The sequence below is a fragment of the Felis catus genome (genome assembly GCF_018350175.1).
Source record: "Felis catus isolate Fca126 chromosome C2 unlocalized genomic scaffold, F.catus_Fca126_mat1.0 chrC2_random_Un_scaffold_48, whole genome shotgun sequence".
Classification (NCBI taxonomy): Eukaryota; Metazoa; Chordata; class Mammalia; order Carnivora; family Felidae; genus Felis; species Felis catus.
The window spans coordinates 39,556-66,354 of record NW_025408506.1 but is presented as its reverse complement, the minus strand read 5'-3'; the positions used below and the strand labels follow the sequence as shown (position 1 = coordinate 66,354).

Below are 26,799 nucleotides of genomic sequence, written 5' to 3'. Positions count from 1 at the left end.
ATTTCAAATCTTTTGGGAATTTTTAAGTTACCATTCTGTTGTTAATTTCTAGTTTAATTATAATGTCATCACATTTTATGTTCCGGAACGTGGTCAGTTTAGGTAAATAGTTCATGTGTACCTGAGAAAAATTTGAAGTATGCAGTTTGGGGTTAAAATTTTCTTCATTTGTTAATTAGGTGAATAGGGTTGTTCATACTTCCTGTATTCTTATGGTGGTGAGTTTTTTGTTTTTGTTTTTGTTTTTGTTTTGTTTTGTTCTTTTGGTGTACTGGTCTTATCAGTTAGTGAGGAAGGGGTGTTAACATCTCCCATGATGACAGTGGCTTTAAGTGCTATTTTGCTTTACAAAGTTTGAAACTTAGCTTATAAGTGCCCCTTTTACTAAAAATGCCCATATTTTTATGGCTCTTAAAATTGTTTTTCCTTCTTGATGAATTGATTCTTTTGTTTTAGATTATGAAGTGTCCTCCTTTCTCTCATATTTATTATTTATTTATAATTAATTATTAAATATTTATATTTTTTATTTTTAAAGTCTATTTTCTCTGAAATTAACATAACTATACTAGTTCTTTTTTGTTAGTCTTTGCATTGTATATTTCCCTTTCTTTCTTATTTTAACCATTTGCTTCTTTGTATTTAAAGGTGTCTCTTGTAAACAACATATAGTGGGTTTTTTACTATCTCTGACAATCTTTGTTTTCAATCACGGTATTAATGTCATTTATCTTGAATGTAATTGCTGATATTGTTGGCTTAAATTTACTGTTTTCTATCTATTCTATCTATTCTTTATCTTTTTTTCTTCACTTAATGCTATAATGGCTCAAATTTCTACATTGACTTCATAAATTTTTTTTTAATGGTGCCACTATAGCCCACTGTTTTGATGTTCCACATCTTATTGAGCCATTAGCTATTAATTGGTTCTTCCAATAACTTTTCCTATTACAGATAATACTGCACTGAGCATTGTTACACACATCACTTTCTACTTTGTGTATTATTTCCTTAGGGTATATTTCCAATTGTGGAATTACTGATTCCAGAAATAGAAACATCTTTATAAAATCTTGATATAATTTGTCACCTTGCTTTCTCTAAAGAATTATTCCAATTTATAAGGTTTTAGCAGTATGTAGTCGTAGTGATTTTTTTGCCATCTTGCTGGCATTGTCAGTTCTTTTTTTAAAAAATGTAAAGAAAAGAACTGAAGGGGTATCAGAATTATGATTACCAATGCCATTGTAGTATGTAAGTGAATCAAAAAAGGGAAAGGCATTTGTGATGGGCTTTTTCAACCTATGAGCTGGCCTAAAATTCCAAACCATTCTGCTTCTATTTTGAATACTTTGGCAATAAGCCCACATGAATAACTTAGTGAAATAATGCATATTTATGACATAATATGTGAACTGGCATATACATTTTATTTGAGTCTAATAAAACTATCATTCACAAATAAAACTAGAACAGGTTTATGGAATCAAAAAGAAGATAGGAAGAGAGAAAGGAGACCCAACTGGAAATACGCTTAGAGGCAGAGTGAACATATTTTAGAGTTACATTTAAATCTTTTCATGAATAATCTCAAAATAGAGTGGCTGCAGTGCTAAACTTAATGAACATTTTTTCCCAGGTGGATGATAATAACTCAGAAGCACTGGAAAGGAACTTTTAAATTGTAATTACTTTGCAGAGCACTTAAGGAGACATTATCTCATTTGAGCACTAGTACCCTGTAAGGCACACATTTCTGTTTTTTTTTTAGGAATAAATTGGGATTCCCTAGAGGTGATATTGTTGCATCCACACGACTCCTGAAACAGAATGCTACGGGCACCAGTGGCAGTCACAACAGTTTATTACAATGAGAGGCAAGGCCAACCGATCATGACCAACACTCTTGATAAGAGCGCGGCCTCGAACAGCCGGGGTACAGAGCTTTTAAAGCCGATCACATCCTTTTATCATTACCTGGGAACAGAACAGAGAAACAGTTCCCAGATGAGTTAGAAACAGTTGCCAGATGAGTTAGAAACAGTTGCCAGATGAGTTAGAAACAGTTGCCAAATGGGTGATTATTTTAGACTTTCTGCCACTAAGTTGCAACCAGTGGATCTCCTTGACCTTGCCTCTGATGCTTTCTTTGAGTTTTTGTTTTCCTTCACTGGTAAAGCCTGATTTACAAGAGTATGAAACGTGATTTACAAGAGTAAAGTAAGGCTGTTTTCTCTTGACCTTCGGTGTCAGAACAAAGCTGTTATTTTTAAAGCTACGTGTTAGCCCTACACTACAATTTAGCCCTTATATGTCCCCCTTTTTCTTGCCAGTGAATCAATCTCTTGATTCATCATTAGGAACTAAGGGGACATCATGGGACCTAATCATCATAATTTTTATTTCACCAACTCGCCTCTTGACTAACCAATTGATTATGCATGGGCCAATGGTTAACCCAAGAAGTAACAATAGCAGTGGCCCAGCTATGGCGGTGAGCAGTGACGTGAGCCAGGGGGACCAAGAGAATAAACTCCAATACCAATTATTTCTGGCCTCCCTGGCACGTTCCCTATTATCCCTGACCAAACGGAGAGTGTCTCAGATTACTCCGGAATTGGCATAAAAACAGCACGTTTCTCCGAGGGCCACACAGAGACCCCCTTCCTTCATGAAGAGTAAATCAAGTCCTCTTCTGTTTTGTAATACAACCTTGGCTAAAGAGTCTACTTGGTTTTCCAGCCGAGAAATTGAAATTTCCAAGTAGCCTAGGTCTCGGTCTACTTGCTTGCTTATAGTTTTGAAATTTTGGTCCCCCACAATGAGTCCAGCAGTTCCAATAGCTGTGGATCCTGCAATTCCCAGTCCCACTAAGAGTGGAATGAGGACTGGTGCTGCCTTTTTCACCCTGGAATGTCCTTCGAACAGAAGTAAATGTTCTTCTCTCCCTGCTTCTTCGCTATATAGGTATATTTGTGGGAGAATATGAACTAGGATACAAATCTCTCGGGTGCCAACCCCAATGTATGTGGCTGCAATGCAGGAGGTCATTCCTGATGAGCAAGCAAACCAGTCTCCAGTAAGGGCTTGGTATGCTACATTTTTGGGGGCTATGAGTATCTGATCTACTTGGAATATACACTTCTGCACAAGAGTTTTTGTAAAGGGAGGTATGCCAATTATATTCTTGGGACACTATGCACCAACCCTGCCCTTGGAGGTCTCCTAGGGTTAAAATTGGTCGTGAGCCCCAAGGGCATAATGTCATGCTTGGATTTAGCAATTTTATGACATGCTTTTCTATGCCTTCTCCAATGCTGGCATTTGTAGCCACTCTCACATAATATGGGGGTTTAGGGTTTAAACACAGCCAACAATATTGTACAATCTCGGTGTGAGATGAATGTAGCCAAGCATACATAGAATCTACTACATCTAGCCAATGCGTCTCATGGGAGAAAAGGTTCTGGATATGACCTGTTGTTGGTAATTCTGACTTTGTGGGGGCACCTGATCGTTGGGTAGGTTGGGAAGGGACAGTCGGAAAGAGCGGGGGTGTAAAATCATGTCCTTGTTTGGCCCTACCGGATTGGGTGGAATTTTCTTTTAACCCTTTGTATAGTAAAGGAAATGCCCTTGTCATCTCCTGGAGCATACATTCTGAGACTCCTCCAAGTGTGTCTAGTGTCCCAGGAAGAGGAAAGATTACTGGAACTAGAAACCTTTTTTAAACATTTTTGTTGGGTTACATTTTCCTTGAGTCTGACGTTTGGGATCTGGAGTTCTAAGGCGGGTGATTAAGCAGTCATGGCCCTGTCCTGCCAGCCAGGGAGCCAGCGTTTCACAACCCCATTTTGCACAATGGTATTGGCCTTTTCCTTCACATTCAACCTTTCTATTTGCAGGGCAACTGTATAACCCTGGTAGGTTAGCCAATTTTTGTTCTTGATCCCTGTGTCCACATCCATAGGTAACCACATAGGGGTTTTCGGGGACCAGAGGCGTGGAGCCCTTTGGCTGTTTATAATTAGTAATTAAAGTCTCCCATGAGTCCTCCACCAAGTCACAGAAATCAAACAAAAAACAAGGCACAGTTGAAGAGGTATTAGATGCTATCACCTTCCCCGTGACAGTGTCCCTGAGTTCCCATTGGTATGGCCAAAAAGATAGGGGATGCAATTCCGTACAGTCCCCCCCACTTATCATTATACAAACCCAGACAATTATTATGCCCGCATCAGTCTTAGCTTTAAAGGATCCTCTGGGTGCCTTTGGACCTTCCATTGCTGTTCGTTGTCTGGTTTTGTATCAGTCTAGGGTGTTCCCGCCTTTACGCAGTCTTTCTTAAACTGAGAGTGATGAATCCAGGTTCGGACACCATCTACCTTCACGGCCGTGGGCATAGTCAGGATCATGGTGTGCGGTCCTTTCCAGTGCAGCTCCAGGGTTTTAGGCTTGTGCCTCTTGACCCAGACTAAGTCTCCTGGTTGAAAGGGGTGAGGAAGAACAGGAGGATGAGCGAAGGCTTCTTTCAAGGCCCTGGTTATTTCCTTTTGTACATGTTGCAGGGCCATTAGTGAAGCCAGCAAATGGTCCTGTTCCAATTGTTCCATTACGTCATCTCCTAGCCTCGGCAGGATAGGTGGAGGTCTGCCAAATAAAATTTCATAAGGGGAACATCCCTTGACAAATGGAGTACAACGTGCTCGCAAAAGGGCAAAAGGCAGGACATCAACCCAATTTTCACCTGTCTCAAGGGACAATTTGGTTAAGGTCTCTTTTAGGGTCCGATTCATCCTTTCTACTTGAGCTGGGCTCTGAGGTCTATACGTACAATGTAATTTTCCAATTTACTCCCAATTCCCCGGGCCAGACCCTGGGACACCTGCGCCGTGAAGGCCGGGCCATTGTCTGATCCTATGCTCAGAGGCAGCCCGAATCTAGGAATTATTTCATTTAATAATTTCTTAACTGGGAACGCCTCGACCCACCCGGAGAAGGTGTCTACAAAAACAAGCAGGTATTTATATCTGTATTTCCCTGGTTTAATTTCAGTAAAATCTACTTCCCAAAACCAGCCTGGTTCAGTTCCTCTATCTCTTTTAGCTTCTGAAACCTTCTTACTTGCACCCTGATTTACTTGGGCGCAACTTACACACCTTTCAACCATCTCTTCAATCTCTTTTCCCAGCCCTTGCGCCCTGAAATTTTTCCGCACTAATTCCTCCATCTTGGTTTTCCCAGATGATTCCCTTGGTGGAGTTGACACATCATGCGCGGCCCGAGTGCCGTGGGTAAGAGTATCTTACCTTCAGGATGCTGAAACCACTTTCGTCCTGGTATCATACTTCCCCCTTTTCTTGAAACCCACTCCAAATCTTTAGGAGTGTAACTGGGCTCCAGTGGAAGCAAAGGCTCTGTCAAGATCGGTATCTCCAATGCACTTTTACTTTTAGTTAGGGCAGCTTCTCCGGCTGCTGCATCAGCCAGGAGGTTTCCGACTGCTTCTAGGGAGTCGCCTTTTTGATGTCCTGGGCAGTGAATGATTGCCAGCTTTGCAGGTTCCCAGATGGCTGCTAGAAGATCTAAAATTTCAGCTTTATTTTTGATGTCCTTGCCTTCCGCCATGAGGAGACCGCGCTCTTGATAAATGGATCCGTGTACATGCGCGGTTGCAAAAGCATAGCGGCTGTCCATATAAATATTAACTGACTTGTTTCTTCTGAGTTTTAGGGCTTTTGTTAGGGCGATGAGATCTGCGCCCTGGGCTGAAGTTCCCGGGGGAAGGGTCTGTTGCCATAAAACCTCGCGGTCTGTTGTCACTGCAGCACCGGCATGCCTTTGCACTTGAAACACAAAACTACTGTCATCTGAAAACATGCTATCAGGGTCCTGTAAGGGAACATCTGTAATATCGGAGTGGAGGGATGAGATCGTCGCCAAGGTTTCTGGGCAAGAGTGCAGAGGCGGACCTTGTCCTTTGGGCAGCAAAGTGACTGGGTTTAAGGCTGTGGGGGCACAAAAACGTATTTGGGGCTGGTCGAGTAGCAATGCTTGATATTGGGTAATCCGAGCATTTGACAGCCATCGCTCTGGGGGAGCCCGCAGTAAAGCCTCCACTTCATGGGGTCCCATGACAGACAATGCCCCAAGGTTAGTTTGCATCTTTAGGAGTGTGGTGGCGGCAATTTGTCAAATGCATGGGGGCCACCCGGAAGCAACTGGGTCCAGCCGTTTGGATAAATAGGCCAACGGTCAGGGCCAAGGTCCCAGGCGCTGAGTCAGAACTCCTTTGGCTGCCCCCCTTTTTTGGCTACAAACAAATGGAATGGCTTTGTGGGATCTGGCAGGGCCAAGGCTGGTGGGTCATGAGAGCATCTCATAAGGCTTAGAAGGCTTTAGTTTGAGTCTCCCCCCATGTGAAGGACTCTGGAGACCCCTTGAGAGTGGCATACGAAGGGGCTGCCAGTTCAGCAAAGCCAGGTATCCATAGTCTGCAGTAGCCTGCTGCCCCCAGGAACTCGCGAACTTGTTTGCGAGTTTTAGGCTGAGGAATATCGAATATAGCCCAAATTCTTTGTTCACCGAGATAGTGCTTACCTTTTTTAAGGTTGTGACCTAAATAGGTCACTGCAATATGACAGATCTGTGCTTTTCTGGCTGACACCTGGTACCCCAGTTTTTGCAGAAAACTCAAGAGTTCTTTGGTGGCTCTCAGGCATTTTAAATGAGAAGGGGCCACCAACAAGATATCATCAACATATTGCAGTAGAGTTACCTGGGGGTTGGAGATTCGAAATGGCTCTAAATCCTGGTGCAGGGCCTCATTAAAAAGAGAATTTTTAGGTCCCTGGGGGTGTCGAGTCCAAGTGAGCTGTCTGGCTTTTTCCTCTTCAGGATCAGTCCATTCAAATGCAAACAGTGGCTGGCTTTGCGGGGCCAGCGAGATGGCAAAGAAGGCATCTTTTAAGTCCAGAACTGTATAATACACCTGAGAAGGGGGAAGCAAACTAAGGAGAGTATAAGGGTTGGGTACAGTGGAATGAATGTCCATTACCCTGGTGTTTACTGCTGTTAGGTCCTGAACTGGCCGGAAATCGGATGAATAAGGCTTCCAGACAAGGAGAAGCAGAGTGTTCCGTGGCGACTTGCATGGGATCAAAATGCCAGAGTCGCACAAACACTTGATGTGAATGGCGATTCCCCGCCTAGCCTCCCGGGACATGGGATAATGTCTTAGTCTTACCAGAAGTGCAGATGCCTTAAGTTCCACTATTATTGGAGCTTGATGAATCGCCAGCCCAGGTGGATTGGTCTCGGCCCATACCTGGGGGAAGTCTGCCTGGAGGCTAAGGAGGGGATCGACTGCATGGACATTTTTATCACTCACCAGAGTGAGCAGGCCCTCTTCCCCAAGTGGCACAGTCACCATTACTGTTGTTGGGCCATCCTGGCCTTTAATATGCATACCCCCTTCAGTGAATTTCAAACTGCAGTAGGTCTCTACCTAGTAATCCAGGGTAGGGACATTCAGGTATGAATAGGAAAGAATGTGTAACGGTTTTATGGCCTAAATCTACTTGTCATTCAGTGGTCCATTTACAAGTCTGGGACCCAGTTGCTCCTTGCACCAGGGTTGCTCCTTGCCTGGTGGGGCCAGGATCTTGTTTTAGAACTGAAATGTTGCCCCAGTGTCCACCAAGAAGGTCTTAGGTTGCCCCCCTATATTAACAGTAACCAACGGCTCAGAAGTGGGCTACCAAGCCGTGGCCCTGTCAGTTGGAATCGACTCCCATTACATACACCTGGAGTGGCCGAGTTTTGCGTGGGGCTAAGTTGGGGCAATCCTTTTTCCAGTGTCCCTCTTGTTTGCAATATGCACATTGGTTTTTTCCTAGTGGCGCTTTAACCCTTTGTCTTTTTCCTTTTGCCCAGACCAGAATTCTTTGGACGTTCTGGGTCCTCTTCCCCGCGGGCATCCAGGACAGCCGCTACCACCCTAGTCAATTTTTTTGTCTTTCTTCCTGAGAATCCCTATTGTTAAAAACTTTTTGGGCTATTTCAACTAAGATAAATTTTTTCCTTCAAACCCATCTAATTTTTGTAACTTTTTCCGAATGTCTGGGGCCTTTGTAAGACAAAGGCCAGGTTTAATGCCCTTCTATTTTCAGGTGCCTCAGGGTCAATAGGGGTAAAGGTGCGGTATGTCTCCATGAGCATTTCTAAGAAGGCTGAGGGGCTTTCCTCGGCCCCCTGAACTACTTCTGTTACCTTAGACATGTTTGTGGGCCAGCGGGCGGCCGCTGGGAGACCTCCCAGGAGAGTCTGGCAAAATAGGGTCAATGATCGCCTACCGTGAGGAGTGTTTCAGTCCCAATTTTCAGGATGTGAGGAGGGAAAAACTTCCTCAAGTACAGCGGGATCCTCGGTGGGTTGCCCGTTTGGCCCCATCACTAATTTCTGGGCCTCATGATGGATCTTATCTCTTTCCTCAGTGGTGAAGAGAATCTGCAAGAACTGCTGGCAGTCATCCCAGGTTGGCTGATGGGTCACAAATATAGTTTCAAGAAGAGAAATTAATGTTTGGGGTTTCTCTGAGAATGAGGGGTTTTGAAGTTTCCAATTATAAAGGTCGCTAGTGGAGAAGAGTACATAAGTCATAAAGGGTCGGACATCACCCTGCAGGGGTGGCCCTGGAAGAAGGGGCAGGGCAGTGGGAGGGGGATGGAATTCCAGGAGTCCCTGACCGGGTGTGAGACGGGCTCAGGGGAGTGTCCCGACTCGGGCTTGCCTCCTGATCTGAAGCATCTTGACTTGTATTCTTTGAGCGAGAACTATAGGGCGGCGGGTGGTTTCTTTTTCCTCTGGTGCAGGTGATAGAGGGGGCGGCCACCTAGTCCCATCAGATTCTTATTCTGAGCTCCAAATGGGCAGCCTTTGAGTTATAAAGCCTGTACTTTAGGGAGGCAAGGGGGAAGGGGAAGGAGAAGTTTTAACCAATCTGGAGGGTTTTCAATGAGGGTCCTCCATGCCTCAATGTATGGAATGTGGTCTTCGTGCCTAGAAAAGACAATATCATGAACCTTATATACCAAAGTAAGGTCAAAGGTCCCCTGTGGAGGCGATTCAACCTGAAAGCTGGTCCATTCCACCTCACAGAGAGTTTGAAGGACTGGCTTCTTAACGTGAAGGCCAAAAACTGAGGCAGCTCTCCTATAGTCCTAGAAATGAGTTAGTATGAGACTCTGATTTTGACCCTTGACAAAGATAGGCAAAACTGACAGGGGCACACAGTCAACAGGAAGAGGACAAGACACGAAGACAACACAGTTTGAGATCTCAAGGCCAGTAGGCCGTGGCCGTCACCTGAAAAATAGGATCTTTCTTGACAAAAACCAAATCAAATGGGGTCCATTGGTGTCCCGGTAGCATCCCTGACTCTGGGTCTATAGGCGCATCCGACAGACCCTCCTGAGTCATTCAAATGGTGCGGCCCAAGAATCCCTTACCTCTCCCAATCCCGAGCTTCCTCCCAGGGGTTGGTGGAGCAGGAAAAAGCCCTGTTTCAGACCTTTAACTTTCCCGGCCAATGCACCAAATATTGCATCCACATTACTCCTGAAACAGAATGCTAGGGGCACCAGTGACAGTCACAACAAAGTCTATTACAATGAGAGGCAAGGCCGACTGATCGGGACCAACACTCTTGATAAGAATGCGGCCTCGAACAACCGGGGTACAGAGTTTTTAAAGCTGATCGCATCGTTGTATCATTACCTGGGGACAGAACAGAGAAACAGTTCCCGGATGAGTTAGAAACAGTTGCCAGATGTGTTAGAAACAGTTGCCAAATGAGGTGATTATTTTAGACTTTCTGCCACGAAGTTGCAACCAGTGGATCTCCTTGACCTTGCCTCTGATGCTTTCTTTGAGCTTCTGTTTTCCTTCATTGGTAAAGCCTGATTTACAAGAGTATGAAATGTGATTTGCAAGAGTAAAGCAAGGCTGTTATCCCTTCACCTTCAGTGTCAGAACAAAGCTGTTATTTTTCAAGCTTCCTGTTAGCCCTACACTACAATTTAACCCTTACAATACGAATTACCTAAGGTCACATAGCTAATAACCAGTAGAGCAGTGACTCAAACATCTTTGCTACCTGTGACCTTTCCATCATGTTTAAGGATTACTTTCAACAACTGTTATTAAAATCTTCATTTACCAGAGTTCTTTACTAGAAAAAATTAATGAAAATGATCACTGAAGATGAAAACTATTCCAAATATTAAGCCAAGAGATTTATTATAACATGATCTAAACTGGCATAAAATTCCAGAAGATTTCGTCATTAAAAATGCTATAGAAACTCAGTAAAAACCCATTTCTTAACATTATATCTCTGTGATGTGGACATGGAAGTCAAAGTCTTAGAAACATACACACAAAACAGCAGAAGGTAAAATAATATTATAGTAATAATGTCATTCATAATCAACATTCTTCTGGGTCTCCCAAGTACACTAAAAATCAAGTTTTTGAAATTTAAAAACCAATGCTGTGACACTTCTTTGTGGAAGAGAGAAATTAGAAATTTGTTTGAAATAAAGGTATATATTGTTTTTGACTGTTTCCTTCTAAAACCGCATCTCAAAGTCTTTACTCATTTCATGATAATATCAACTCCCCTACTACTAAAAGTAGAAATATTTCAGCATGTTACCATCAGGGTAAATTCCTATAAGCTGTCTTTTGAAAATCTTTCGTGTTCACAGATAATCTCTTAATTTATATCATCCCACCATTTGTAACATCTTCCACCAGTAAATTTACATTAATATATTTTTTAACTTTATACCTAAAAAAAGTGAATCTGGTCCAAATCATGGGGTGACTCCTAAAACTAGAACCAAATAAGTCTGCCCATTCTTTGGTCTGCCCGTCTGTTTTAAGCTCCATATGCCAGGGTAGCCAAATGGGTCTCTTTTTTTTAATTGTATCAGCTGACAGCTGTGAGCAATTGATCTCTTTCAACCAGCCGAAACCAGATCTGTCTCCCAACTAACACCCCTGCATCTAAAGCTTGTGTTTCTTGGAACAAAATGATGTGTTTATGTAAAAAAAGAAAAATAGAGTCATGTTTACTTTACTCTCCAGGAGGTGTTTGGTTACCGGACCCATAATCTTCGCAGAGCCCTGTGCCTTATAACAACCATGCTGACGTGTGGGGTTCTTCTGCTGGTGTTCTACTGGAAGCCCCAGTGGAGAGTGTGGGCTAATTGCAACCCATGCCCTTTGCAAGAAGCAGACACTGTTTTGCTAAGAACAACGGTACGTGCCCTTCAGCATTGCATTGGTGGTGCCACCAATGGCTGGCTGGTGTTCCAGAGATCTTTCTTTGCTTGAGTTTTCTTGTCCCCAAGTAGATGGCAATAGTATCCTGGAACTTGCCCTCTCTTACTTTGACTCAGGAAGAAAGGAAGGACATTTCCTCCATGTCACTCTGGGGAAAATGACTACTCTGTCAGGCTAATTTTCAGTTTCCTTAGCCATTACATGAGTAGTGGCTGTTGGTATTACAACTCTTAAAGACATAACACAGGAAGGATGTATTTTTAGATATTTTTCAGTTTTTTTAGAATACAAATTTTGAGGGGAAGTAGAGATTTTAAACCCTTAAATGTCATGTTAAGATAGCCAGAAGCTGTTTTCTTCATATTAAAAAAAAAAAAAAAAAAAAAAAAAAAAACTTTCCTGTGAAGTGTGTCTTTTTATTCTCTAGCACAGTGGTTCTCAAATTAGTTGGAGGGCTCCTTAACACAGACTGCTGACCTCACCCCAGAATTTTTGATTTAGTAGGCTTATGGTAGGGCTGAGAATTTGCATTTTTAGCAAGTTTCAAGCTAATGCTGATCCTCTTGTCTGTAGCCCAAACTTTGAGAATCTCTGGTCTAGGTAGGTATTTGGTTGATTGAGTGACTTATTGAATAAATAATATTTGAGAATTTCATGGGCTGGATTGATTTCTCTAGGATGAATTCCAAAGATATACGAGGAAGAAGGTTATATGCCTCTACTTAGCGACACTGAAGTTTCCTATAAGCAAGAACCCAGAAGAACCCCTGGTGGCTGACCGCCACTCTGTCATTAACCATGCGGTATTGAAGCCAGAATTAAAAGTAAGCAATTTTGAGCACAATGTTATGGCATGCCTTTGCTAAAAAAGAATACTGCAAATGTTTATTGGAGGAAAGTTCTGCATGTCATGCTGCTGGGCTGGGAATTACAACAGTGTGTCAAGGCAAGTGAGGCTGCCGGGCTGGGAATTACAACAATGTATCAAGGCAAGTGAGAGCTGCGTGGGGACCCCTACCAAGAAGCCCTCACCTCCCCTGATGGGCTTTACTTGGTGAATGACATCTGTCCTATCACATTTGTAATTGCAGCTGCGATATATCCAAGTGCGGAAAATCAGGTATGTTTGGGACAACTTGGAGAAGAGGTTTCAGAAAGTCGGGTAAGTCTTTTTCTCAGCATTCATCAGGATATAAGGGAGGAACCGGATTTGTTGGGTGCCATGAACTAAGGTATGCTTCTTGTCCTGACCACACCCTAGCCTGCTGGAAGACAGCAACTCCTGCTATGATATCCACCACACGTTTGGACGGGGCCTGACCAGTGAAGAGCAAGAGGTCAGGTAGGGTTTGTGATACTTCCTGAGAGTAAACTCGGCCAGCAGAAATTGAAATATCAAATGGCTTATGATCGGTAAGCTATTGGCATAATGCTTCATCAGCTTCATTACATTCCAGTTTTGTTTACCAGCAACAGAGACAAATTTTAAGTTGTTTTCATCGCAGGCAAACTTATTTAAAAAAGAAGAGCCCAAAAGAACGTTGCAGGCATATAATATTTGGTCTTTTCTTTCAGGATTGTAAAATAGTCTCGTCTGTGTTGTTGTTTTCATTCTTTCCTTAAAGAGCCTTGAGTCATTTCATAGACATCTGATTTGTCATCCTCTAAATCCTTGGAGAGGCAGAAAGACAATGTTATGATTAATTTTCCTATGAAGAAACAGCCTGGAGATGAGGATTTTGTTTGCTCAGGCAGTTGTGTCATTCATAACACCTAGAACGGTGCCTGATTCATGGTGGACACTCAACAGATATTTGTGGAATGAATGAATACATGAATGCATTCATTAATCTATTGACCGAATGCCTTTACTAGGCTAAGCACTTTGCAAGCACTAAAGATCTAAGGATAAATAAGGCTTACTCACTACCCCAGAGACATTCACTAACTATTGGGAAAGAATAGTGGTACAATTGTGAGAATGATATCTATAAATGCACAGAGATTAGGACATAATAGTATAGTAGTACCATAAAAATGCTTATGCTACTTATTAACCCATAGCGATTTTGAGTCTCTGCTTCCCTCATCTGTAATTTGAAATAGTGAATGCTGGTGAGTCTGAAAGTAAACCATTGCAAGACTTCCCCAGAATCCTAATAATTAGCTTCATTTCTTGCCCATTTTCAGGCCTTATCCTGCCCGACCTTCCTCACAGTCTATAAGAAACACAAATTCTCCAGCTAAGAAGCATTCTGGTACATAAAATACAGGTTCTTGGGCTCCACCCTCATAATTTTCATTTAGTAAGTAGGAACTAAGGGTAATGGTGAGAGCAGAAACTGCATTTTTAGCAAACCCCCCCTCCGACAATTCATATGCGCACCAACTCTGAGAATTACCGATCTGTTGTTTTTAAACTTTTCTCCTGCTGAATGAAAAATGACGAGAAAATGAACAAGGCATCATCCAGATTCTGACAATATTTGCAAAACGCCTTAGAGATAATATCACTGTATAAGATTTCAGATGTAATGCTGATTACGTTGAAACACAAAATGTTGTCAGAGTCATTAAGAGCATACTGGTTTCATAGCATTAAGCACCAGACACGTGAAGGATTGAGCTAAGTTAGGAGGTGTAGTTGATTAACGCAAGTTTACTTCTCCTAGGACACCATTTCTACAGGAAGGATTGCCCTTCACATTTGTCCTTAGCGAGTGCCAAGCTTTACTAAATATCACACATAATTAAATTTAAAGCTGGTCCACAGCGTAAAGAACTTGACAACGTAATGAGCAAGACAAAGAGTTTAGTTTCCCAAATGCGAAGGATAGAGGAGATAATCTTTCAAATACACAGGCAGGTTTTACTCATGGGTTTTTCTAGGTGGACAGTAAAGAGAGTGAATAGAATGTGAAGTTCTCCTCCCCCCACCCCCATCATTTTTTATTTTTTATTTTATTATTTTTTTCCCATCATTTTTTAATATAAGACTAGGGCTTTTTTTTTTTTCAAAACTCAAAATGCGATTGATTGATTGTTTGAGTGATATCTGATTAAATTCCTAACTGGAGATGAGTTTGCCTTCATGAAAAGCAAGGATGCAACATGAGAAATGAAGGAGTATACTGAGAACTCCTTGATGACAAAAAGCCACAAAGTCTAAATACAACTTTCTCTTCAGGCTTCCCAGAAACCAGGCAAAGAGGGAAAATGGACACATTTATGTGGTCACCTTTTTGGTAGCAAAAAGCAAATCAGGACATCAGGAGAGACAACATCCTGAAGATAAATTTTCAGAAGGCCTTGGGAAGAAAAATATTCCAGGAGGTTCCCCGCTCCTATCTTCACTCATTCATGAACTGGATGCCACTTTCACTGCCTGTCTTAGGTCCACAGGGACTTGAGGCAATTCTCTTATCTCACAGAAACAGGGAAAACCACACCTACCTTACCCCCATCCATCCAATAGTCTTATGAGGACAGTTGTGCACCTCCTCATTTTCTTTTCACTTAATGCCCTGCTCCTGCCTCCTTTGTTTACCCTCCTGAAATAGAAGGAGAAATGTTTGGTGGTCAAGACAGCTCTTAACGTGGGCCCCAGACCAGTCACCCTGTTGGTAACCCAGCTCTCTGGAAGAAGAAAAGCTTGGATGGAGAGAGTCTGCCAAATTCTATCGTGGGAAAAACAACAGCTATTGCTGATTTCAAGCCACCAACGTGACATCACTGAATGTGGAGCTTGGAAGAGATGTTCCCTGTCAGTTTGGGTATACTTCAGGGCCGAACTTAATTCTCAACGTCTGTCACTTGACTGGGAAAAAAGGGCATGCCTGTGAGTACCAGAGGAAAGGAATCTTGAGTCACAGGCAGCAAACCCAGCAGCACATGCTGTTTGACCTCTCTGTCTCCCAGCATCTCTGCACCTCAGTGTTTTCACACATGGAGTCAGAAGACCCTGGTTTGTGTCCTCTGGGATCCATGCAAATCATTGCAGTAGGAAAGGCGCGGCTTGGAAATCAAACTTGGGCTGAGCTCTGTTACACCTTATATTCAGGAAACGTCATGCACATTGCACCATCAGTGCTCATGGAGTGTGAGGTGGAGTCGTGGAGCCCACGGTGTGACACCTGGACCCGCTTCTTTCCTGCTCTGTGGCTCTGGGGGAGTTACTGAGTTTATCTGAACTTCAGTTTCCTTTATAATAAAGATGATAATATGAAACCTCGTAGAGGTAATGTGATGATTACAGGAGATAATACGTATAAAAGGCTAAGAGTTGCATTGTCACAATTAATACTAGATATGGGTACCTTTGGCAGAACACACACAATGAATAGTTTTTTCCATTGGCAAAATGGGAGATATTAGCCCTTTCCTTTAGACCGTTGTGACAAACGAGAGAATCTTGTGTGAGAACGCTGTAGATTGTCAGATGCTGTACAAACATAAGGGCCTCTTACTGGAATGTACTCATGTGTGGATTAGCAAAGTGTTAGATGTGAAGACCATATATCATCTTCTAGTTTGTTGGCTCATTCATTCATGTATTTATTTTCATATACTAAGGGCCTGTCCTAGGTGCTGAAGAGACCAAGGTAAGATATATATGATCTCGAACATCAAGAGCAATCTAGAATGCCTAATTCTAGAAACATAGTCACATCTGGGTCTTGTTAGGTGTTCTCAAAATGTGATTGAATTGTTTAAAAAATAACTCAACATGCCTTTCTAACTGCATTTTGATTCTTGAGTTGCATTAAGATATTTTTTTTAACTAGAAAATCAACTTTGTCCATCAGGCACTTTCATTTTAAAACTATGTTAATATTTTAGGATGTGCACATTAATATTTTTTTATTAAAGGCACAAAGAGCCTTAAAGGTAGAGAAGTGACTTTTGCCTAGTTTGGTTGTACTCACTTATCAATGTGGTTTTATTTTTATTTATTTTTATTTTTTTAATTTTTTTTAAATATGAAATTTATTGTCAGACTGATTTCCATAAAACACCCAGTGCTCATCCCCAAAGATGCCCTCTTCAATACCCATCACCCACCCTTTCAATGAGGTTTTAGATTTGGCACTTAATTGGTGATCACTTTCTTACAGAAGATTAGTGTGTGGGCCCAATGCCATTGAGGTAGAAATCCAGCCCATATGGAAGCTGCTTATTAAACAGGTAACTCTTTCATCTATCTTTGAAAAAAACAATTTTTGTTCTTTATTTTTATTTCCTGGTATTCAGGAAATTTTAGGCAACACACGGATACTTGGATATGAACAAAATCTATGGTTCATATAACTTCTTTTTGTTCTTCTCTTCTGTCTTTATGCTTTTCCTGTCTGTGAAAGTTTTTTCCTTTTATTTATTTTTTTGATATTTCAATAAATATATTTTTATTCCGAGATTTCTAACTGGTCCTTTTTAAATAACCACTTGTTTTTAATTAAAATCAATTAAAAAAAATTACCCGTGAGAGACAGATTCGTGTTTCATTATTTTCGGTTTTTTTCATTTTAAGTTTTTGATGGGGGTTGTAATGGTGGTGCTGGTGGGGTATTATTATTTCTGTGATCTTTTTGATGACTTTATTATTTTTTTATCAAGTTTATTTATTTATTTATTTATTTATTTAATATATGATATTTATTGTCAAATTGGTTTCCATACATCACCCAGTGCTTATCCCAAAAGATGTCCTCTTCAATACCATCACTCACCCTCCCTTCCCTCCCACCCCCCCATCAACCCTGTTTGTTCTCAGTTTTTAAGAGTCTCTTATGCTTTGGCTCTCTTCCACTCTAACCTCTTTTTTTTTTTTTTCCCTTCCCCTCCTTCATGGGTTTCTGTTCAGTTTCTCAGGATCCACATAAGAGTGAAAACATGGTATCTTTCTCTGTATGACTTATTCCACTTAGCGTCACACTCTCCAATTCCATCCATGTTGCTACAAAGGGCCATGTTTCATTCTTTCTCATTGCCATGTAGTACTCCATTGTGTATATAAACCACAATTTCTTTATCCATTCATCAGTTGATGGATATTTAGGCTCTTTCCACAATTTGGCTATTGTTGAGAGTGCTGCTAGAAATATTGGGGGTACAAGTGCCCCTATGCATCAATACTCCTGTATCCCTTGGGTAAATTCCTAGCAGTGCTACTGCTGGGTCATAGGGTAGGTCTATTTTTAATTTTCTGAGGAACCTCCACACTGTTCTCCAGAGCGGCTGCACCAGTTTGCATTCCCACCAACAGTGCAAGAGGGTTCCCGTTTCTCCACATCCTCTCCAGCATCTATAGTCTCCTGATTTGTTCATTTTGGCCACTCTGACTGGCGTGAGGTGATATCTGAGTGTGGTTTTGATTTGTATTTCCCTGATGAGGAGCGACGTTGAGCATCTTTTCATGAGCCTGTTGTCTTCTTTAGAGAAGTGTCTATTCATGTTTTCTGCCCATTTCTTCACTGGGAAATTTTTTTTGGGGGTGTGGAGTTTGGTGAGCTCTTTACAGATTTTGGATACTAGCCCTTGGTCCCATATGTCATTTGCAAATATCCTTTCCCATTCTGCTGGTTGCCTTTTAGTTTTGTTGATTGTTTCCTTTGCTGTGCAGAAACTTTTTATCTTCATAATGTCCCAGTAGTTCATTTTTGCTTTTAATTCCCTTGCCTTTGGGGATGTGTCAAGTAAGAAATTGCTATGGCTGAGATCAGAGAGGGCTTTTCTTGCTTTCTCCTCTAGGGTTTTGATGGTTTCCTGCCTCACATTCAGGTCCTTTATCCATTTTGAGTTTATTTTTGTGAATGGTGTGAGGAAGTGGTCTAGTTTCAACCTTCTGCATGTTTCTGTCCAGTTCTCCCAGCACCATTTGTTAAAGAGACTGTCTTTTTTCCATTGGATGTTCTTTCTTGCTTTGTCAAAGCAAGAAAGCTTTGTCAAGGCGCCAGGGGCGCCTGGGTGGCGTAGTCGGTTAAGCGTCCGACTTCAGCCAGGTCACGATCTCGCGGTCCGTGAGTTCGAGCCCCGCGTCAGGCTCTGGGCTGACAGCTCAGAGCCTGGAGCCTGCTTCCGATTCTGTGTCTCCCTCTCTCTGCCCCTCCCCCGTTCATGCTCTGTCTCTCTCTGTCCCAAAAATAAATAAACGTTGAAAAAAAATTAAAAAAAAAAAAAGATTAGTCAGCCATACATTTGTGGGTCTAGTTCTGGGGTTTTTATTCTATTCCATTGGTCTATGTGTCTGTTTTTTGTGCCAATACCATGCTGTCTTGATGATGACAGCTTTGTAGTAGAGGCTAAAGTCTGGGATTGTGATACCTCCTGCTTTGGTCTTCTTCAAAATTACTTAGGCTATTCGGGGCCTTTTTTGGTTCCATATGAATTTTAGGATTGCTTGTTCTAGCTTCGAGAAGAATGCTGGTGCAATTTTGATTGGAATTGCATTGAATGTGTAGATAGCTTTGGGTAGTATTGACATTTTGACAATACTTACTCTTCCAACCCAGGAGCATGGAATGTTTTTCCGTTTCCTTATATCTTCAATTTCCTTCATAAGCTTTCTGTAGTTTTCAGCATACATATCTTTTACATCTTTGGTTAGATTTATTCTTAGGTATTTTATGCTTCTTGGTGCAATTGTGAATGGGATCAGTTTCTTTTTCTGTTGCTTCATTATTCGTGTATAAGAATGCAACTGATTTCTGTACATTGATTTTGTATCCTGCGACTTTGCTGAATTCATGTATCAGTTCTAGCAGACTTTTGGTGGAGTCTATCGGATTTTCCATGTATAATATCATGTCCTTTGCAAAAAGTGAAAGCTTAACTTCATCTTTGCCAGTTTTGGTGCCTTTGATTTCCTTTTGTTGTCTGATTGCTGATGCTAGCACTTCCAACACTATGTTAAAACAACAGCGGTGAGAGTGGACATCCCTGTCGTGTTCCTCATCTCAGGGAAAAAGCTCTCAGTTTTTCCCCATTGAGGATGATGTTAGCTGTGGGCTTTTCATAAATGGCTTTTATGATGTTTAGTATAATCCTTCTATCCCGACTTTCTCGAGGGTTTTTATTAAGAAAGGATGCTGAGGGGCACCTGGGTGGCTCCGTCAGTTAGGCGGCTGACTTCGGCTCAGGTCATGATCTCGCGGTCCATGAGTTCAAGCCTCACGTCGGGCTCTGTGCTGACAGCTCAGAGCCTAGAGCTTGTCTCAGATTCTGTGTCTCCCTCTCTCTGACCCTCCCCCGTTCATGCTTTGTCTCTCTCAAAAATAAATAAACGTTACAAAAAATTTATAAAAAAAAGGATGCTGAATTTTGTCAAATGCTTTTTCTGCATCAATTGACAGGATCGTATGGCTCTTTTCTTTTATTAATGTGATGTATCACATTGATTGATTTGTGGATGTTGAACCAGCCCTGCAGCCCAGGAATGAATCCCACTTGATCATGGTGAATAATTCTTTTTATATGCTGTTGAATTGGATTTGCTAGTATCTTATTGAGAATTTTTGCATCCATATTCATTAGGGATATTGGCCTGTAGTTCTCTTTTTTTTCCGGGTCTCTGTCTGGTTTAGGAATCAAATACTGGCTTCATAGAATGAGTCCAGAAGTTTTCCTTCCCTTTCTATTTTTTGGAATAGCTTGAGAAGTATAGGTATTATCTCTGCTTTAAACGTCTGGTAGAACTCCCTTGGGAAGCCATCTGGTCCTGGACTCTTGTTTGGAGATTAACTGATTAAATTTCTTCACTGGTTATGGGTCTGTTCAAGCTTTCTATTTCCTCCTGATTGAGATTTGAAAGTGTGTGGGTGTTTAGGAATTTGTCCATTTCTTCCAGGTTGTCCAGTTTGTTGGCATATAATTTTTCATAGTATTCCTTGATAATTTCTTGTGTTTCTGAGCGATTGGTTGTAATCATTCCATCTTCATTCATGATTTTATCCACTTGGGTCATCTCCCTTTTCTTTTTGAGAAGCCTGTCTAGAGGTTTATCAATTTTATTTTTTCAAAAAACCAACTCTTGGTTTCGTTGATCTGCTCTACATTTTTTTTAGATTCTATATTGTTTATTTCTGCTCTGATCTTTATTATTTCTCTTCTTTTGCTGGGTTTAGAGTGTCTTTGCTGTCCTGCTTCTATTTCCTTTAAGTGTGTTGTTAGATTTTGTATTTGGGATTTTTCTTGTTTCTGGAGGTAGGCCTGGATTGCAATGTATTTTCCTCTCAGGACTGCCTTCACTGCATTCCAAAGCATTTGGACTGTTGTATTTTCATTTTCCTTTGTTTCCATATATTTTTTAATTTCTTCTCTAATTGACTGGTTGACCCATTCATTCTTTAGTAAGGTGTTCTTTAACCTCCATGCTTTTGGAGGTTTTCCAGACTCTTTCCTGTGGTTGATTTCAAGCTTTATAGCATTGTTGTCCGAAAATATGTATGGTATGATCTCAATTCCTTTATACTTATGAAGGGCTGTCTTGTGACCCAGTATGTGATCTATGCTGGAGAATGTTCCATGTGCACTCGAGAAGAAAGTATATTCTGTTGCTTTGGGATGCAGAGTTTTAAATATATCTGTCAAGTCCATCTGATCCAATGTATCATTCAGGGCCCTTGTTTATTGACCATGTGTGTAGATGATCTATCCATTGTTGTAAGTGGGGTATTAAAGTCCCCTGCAATGACCACATTCTTGTCAATAAGGTTGCTTATGTTTGTGAGTAATTGTTTTATATATTTGGGGGCTCCGGTATTCAGCACATAGACATTTATAATTGTTAGTTCTTCCTGATGGATAGACCCTGTAATTATTATGTAATGTCCTTCTTCATCTCTTGTTACAACCTTTAATTTAGAGTCTAGTTTGATATAAGTATGGCTACTCCAGCTTTCTTCTGACTTCCAGTAGCATGATAGCATGACTTCCGTTTCGTCATTTTGGATAGTCTCTGCCGTGGTGGGGAACTGCAGGACACTTACCCTGTGCTGTCTTGAATAACTTGCATTGGTGGGTGGGGCTGCAGTCAGACCTGATGTCTGCTCCCAGCCCAACGCTGGGGCCATAGTCAGACTGGTGTGTACCTTCTCTTCCCCTCACCAAGGGGGGGATTCACCATGGGGTAGGGTGGCCCGTCTGGGCTACTTGCACACTGCCAGGCTTGTGGTGCTGGGGATGTGGTGTATTAGCTGGGGTGGATCAGCAAGGTGCACAGGGGTGGCAGGGGTAGGCTCAGCTCGCTTTTCCTTCGGTGATCTGCTTCGGGAGGGGCCCTGCAGCACCGGGAGGGAGTCAGACCCTCTGCCGGAGGGGATGGATCCACAGAAGCACAGTGTTGTTTGCGCAGTGAAAGCAAGTTCCCTGTCAGGAAATGATTCCTTTTGGGATTTTGGCTGGGGGATGGGCAGGGAATATGGTGCTGGTGAGCGCCTTTGTTTCCTGCCAAGCTGAGCTCTGTCGTCCGAGGCTCAACAACTCTCCCTCCCGTTGTCCTCCAGCCCTCCCGCTCTCCGAGCAGACCTGTTAACTTATAACCTTCCAGATAAGTCCCGTTTGCTCTCAGAACACACTCCATCCGGCCCCTCTGCTTTTGCAAGCCAGACTCAGGAACTCTGTTTTGCCGGCGGGCCGCCACTCTGCCCGGCTCCTCCCGCCAGTCCGTGTAGCGCGCACCACCTCTCCATCCTTCCTACCCTCTTCCGTGACCCTCTCGTCTACGCTTGGCTCAGGAGAATCCATTCTGCTAGTCTTCTGGTGGTTTTCTGGGTTATTTAGGCAGGTTTCGGTGGAATCTAAGTGATCAGAAGGACACAGTGAGCCCAGTGTCCTCCTACGACGCCATCTTCCGGAGCATCTCCTGCCCCTAATCTCTTTTTGATGATCTTAAACATATTAGTTTAGTCTTTCTCTGGTTACTTTATTATGTCAATTTTCTTGGGAATGACTTCTCTCTTTGTTAGTGGATTTATTTTTTAGAATATTTTCTTTGTGTGCTTTAAAGTTATTTTTTTCCTTTTTTTTGATTTAACTTTATTTTTTATTTTTCTAAATTTATATCCAAATTAGGATAGGGTGAAGCAATGATTTCAGTAGATTCCTTAATGCACCTTACCCATTTAGCCCACCCCCTTCCCACAACCCCTCCAGCAACGCTTAGTTCTCCATATTTATGAGTCCCTCTATTTGTTTTGTCCCCCTTCTTGTTTTTATATTATTTTTGTTTCCCTTCCTTTAGGTGCATCTGTTTTTTCTTTTTTTTTTTTTTAATTTTTTTTTCAACGTTTATTTATTTTTGGGACAGAGACAGAGCATGAACGGGGGAGGGGCAGAGAGAGAGGGAGACACAGAATCAGAAACAGGCTCCAGGCTCTGAGCCATCAGCCCAGAGCCCGACGCGGGGCTCGAACTCATGGACCGCGAGATCGTGACCTGGCTGAAGTCAGACGCTTAACCGACTGCGCCACCCAGGCGCCCCTGTTTTTTCTCTTAAAGTCCTCAAATGAGTGAACTCATATGATTTTTGTCTTTCTCTGACTAATTTCATATAGCATAATTCCATCCACGTGGATGCAAGTGGCAAGATTTCATTCTTTTTGATTGCTGAGTAATACTCCATTGTATATATATATACCACATCTTCTTTATCCATCCATTAATGGGCATTGGCTCTTTCCGTACTTTGTCTATTGTTGTCCCTTTGAAACAGCACACCTGTATCCCTTGGATAAACAGCACACCTGTATCCTTTGGATAAATGCCTAATAGTGTAATTGCTGCGTCATAGAGTAGTTCTATTTTTAGTTTTTTGGGGAACCTCCATACTGTTTTCCAGAGTGGCTGCACCAGCTTACATTCCCCCCCAATAACACAAAAGAGATCCTTTTTCTCCTTGCCAACATCTGTTGTTGCCTGAGTTGTTAATGTTAGCCATTCTGACAGGTGTAAGGTGGTATCTCATTGTGGTTTTGATTTGTATTTCCCTGATGATGAGTGATGTGGAGCATTTTTTCATGTGTCGGTTGGCCATCTGGATGTCTTCTTTGGAGAAGTGTCTATTCATGTCTTTTGCCCATTTCTTCACTGGATTATTTGTTTTTTGGGTGTTGAGTTTGATAAGTTCTTTGCATATTTTGGATACTAGCCCTTTATCTGATATGTCATTTGCAAATATTGAAGTTATTATTATTAGTGATGGTGATGGAAGCTCTGGTAGTGATGGAGGCAGCTCTGGTGAGCTGCCCTTAAGTGGTACTTCCCTTGTCTACATTTCTCTCTTTTTCTCTGTGTCCACTGTCCCTGTAGGATGGCTCTGAGTTTGCCTCTTGGTAGTCCCCATGGCCCTCAGTTCAGAACGAACTCCTGTAGGGTGGGGCTCTACTCCCCAGGATCAAGCAGATTCAGGCCTTGAGCCAGCTGGGGTTTGGCCAAGTTCACAGTGGCACCATGAACTTTGTTCTTTTCCATTTTGCCCTCTGCCAGTGAACAGCTGCTGGTTGTGACTTTCCTTGGCCTCTGTTCTTGGGTCAGAGAGCAAGGCTGGTTTTGTCCCCTGCCACTGTGGCACACTGTCAATCATATTCCCTGTAGCATGAGCCCCTAGCCCACCACTCTCCAGTCCTCAGGTGGAGCCCAGTGAGCTGATTGTGCTAACCTCCACTCCATACTGCACATTTCTAGTCTATTTCTAATCCACAACAGTGGTCACTTTGTTTAGCATGGTCACATGTTAAAAAATAGACTTTTATTTAGAGCAGTCTTCAGTTCGCAGAAAAATTGATTGGCGGGTACTGAGATTTCCCACATACCCCATGTCCCCCACATATGCAGTTTCCTCCCTATCAAAAAGCCAGCTGCTGTTTAAACTTCCTGTTCAAATACATTTTCAGGTTGTCAAAGATTCTCCCAGGTGTCAATTTGGTTATTTTGAAAGGAGTGGTAGTATTTTCTCCATCTACTTACTAACTTACTACACTTCAGTAGGAAAAAAGCAAGTAATACTACTTTGTATTTTGGTTTCAAAAGAATATTGAATAAGGGAGTTAAATTAATTATGATGGTGTTGTTTCTTATACAAGAAGTATTTAACCACATTTTCTACTGAGTTTATATAAACTCAAAATCGTATTATCATTAGTGTATCATCTACAATTAGAGCATTTTATGCCAAGCAAAGAGAAGAGCTATAATTTGTAAGAGAAGCATGTTGCAATGGAAATAATAAGAAACATTGAAGAACAAAAGCTTTGTTAATGCACAAAATATATCCAAGTGTTTAAGAAACCTTAAAATGCAGCCTATTAACTTACTAACTGGATGTCAGTTCATTGTGAGGACTAAAGTAGAAGTTTAATATGTTAGAGAATTATAGAAAGTAGAGGTAACAGAGTGGCACCAGTTTTAGGTAATATTTCATCTAATTCATAATCATTGTAAAGAGCACTTCACCAAGAAAATAATCCTTGTTTTGGTCAGATGGGTTTTTTCATTCACACTATGTACATCAGATGACTACATCTACCTCCTCAGGTTTGCCCTCTCTGCTATCATTATTAACAGTGGGGCCAGCAGGACCAAAATGGGGACAATTGAGGGAATAAAAAAAGTGAAAGGTATAATAAAGAGACCAAAATATATGTGCATGGATGGCCAGCTTTGGGCTCATGATACATTCTTCCCATGAATTTCACTGCAGTTTTGGGTAAGATGACTCCCACCCCCCCCCATCCCGTTCAAGGGAGGGGCCCATGCTGACGTGCCTGATGCTCAGAGCATCTTGCTAAAAACCTGTGATGTGACGAATATGTTATTTTTCAACAATCTGGATAAAAATGCAGTCTTCTATTTTCATCACACAACTTGACTAAATCTGCAGCATGTGAGCATGGGAAGAAGAAACTGCAATAAAAACGGTCAGAGATGAAGTGTGTTTTAAGAGACTAAATTCTCCATTGTAGGTAAATAATGTTTAGAAAGGTAAATCGTTAGATTTTGATATTGATAAAACATTTTTCAAAGTTCAAAATAAATAAGAATAATTAATTTTTGACAGGCTCTGAGTGCTTAAAATAATTTTGCTTCCACCATAGCACATGCTATGTGCTTGACACTGACTCCACTGAAACTGAGTTCTAAGTGAATTCATAAATATTAGAGATCATTGTGTGTTGTAAGAAATGATTAAAAAAATCGATAAAATGACATCATCTCTTTTCTCTTCCAAGATTTTAAGTTCAAGTTAGTTAACATGTCCTGCATTATTGGTTTCAGCAGAATGTAGTGATTTATCATTTACATACAACACCCAGCGCTCGTCACAAATGCCCTCCTTGATGCCCTTCACCCATTCGACCCAACCCCCCATATACCTCCCTTCAGCAACCCTCCATTTGTTCTCTATAGTTAAGTCTCTCATGGTTTGCCTCCCTCTCTGTTTTTATTTTATTTTTCCTTCCCTTCCCCTGTGTTCATCTGTTTTCTTTCTTAAATTCCACATATGAGTAAAATCATATGGTATTTGTCTTTCTAAGCTTAGTATTTGCTTAGTATAATACACTCTAGTTCCATCCACGTTGTTGCAGATGACAAGAGTTCATTCTTTTTTGGTGGCTGAGTAATGTTCCATTATATGCATACACCTCCCATGTTCTTTATCCATTCATCAGTCAATGGACATTTGGGTTATTGATATAATTTGGCTATTAATAGTGCTGCTGTAAATATTGGGGTGCATGTGCCCCTTCAAATCAGTATTTTTTTTGTATCCTTTGAATGAATACCTGGTAGTACAATTGCTGGATCATAGAATAGTTCTATTTTTAACTTTTTGAGGAGCTTCTATGCTGTTTTATAGAGTGTCTGTACCAGTTTGCATTCCCATCAACAGTGTAAGAGGGTTCCCCCTTCTCTGTATCCTTGCTAGCATCTATTGTTTCCTGAGTTGTTAATTTTAGCCATTCTGACAGGTGTGAGGTGGTACCTGGTATCTGGCAGTGGTTTTGATTTGTATTTCCCTGATGATGAGTGATGTTGAGCATTTTTTTCATGTGTCTGTTAGCCATTTGAATGCCTTCTTTGGAGAAATGTCTGTTCATGTCTTCTGCCCATTTCTTCACTGGATTATTTTTGGGAGGTTGAGTTTGATAAGTTATTTATAGACTTTGGATACTAGCCCTTTGTCTTATATGTCATTTGCAAATATCTTCTCCCAGTCTGTAGGTTGCCTTTTAGTTTTGTTGATTATTTCCCTTGGTGTACAGAAGCTTTTTTTCTTGGTGAAGTGCCAATACTTCTTTTTTGCTTTCATGTCCCTTGCCTCTGGAGATGTATCTGGTAAGAAGTTGCTGCGGCCAAGACCAAAGAAGTTGCTGCCTATGTTCTCCTCTAGAATTTTGATGGTTTCCTGTCTCACAGGCCTTTCATCCATTTTGAATTTATTTTTGTGTATGG

General features: G+C 41.5%; 1 protein-coding gene across 2 annotated transcripts in view; it reads left to right on the top strand.

Annotated features, from left to right (window-relative positions):
* Positions 1 to 26,799, top strand: part of LOC123383590 (probable cation-transporting ATPase 13A5) — an 83,174-nt gene that overhangs the window by 16,833 nt on the left and 39,542 nt on the right. The window contains exons 2-6 of one of the 2 annotated variants that reach the window (XM_045051524.1): positions 11,155 to 11,328; positions 12,030 to 12,176; positions 12,444 to 12,472; positions 12,614 to 12,694; positions 16,467 to 16,536. In XM_045051524.1, the coding sequence (XP_044907459.1) occupies positions 11,155 to 11,328; positions 12,030 to 12,176; positions 12,444 to 12,472; positions 12,614 to 12,694; positions 16,467 to 16,536 (501 nt within the window). Of the gene's footprint in view, positions 1 to 11,154; positions 11,329 to 12,029; positions 12,177 to 12,443; positions 12,515 to 12,613; positions 12,695 to 16,466; positions 16,537 to 26,799 lie in introns of both variants that reach the window. The other variant, XM_045051523.1, reaches the window with a different exon arrangement.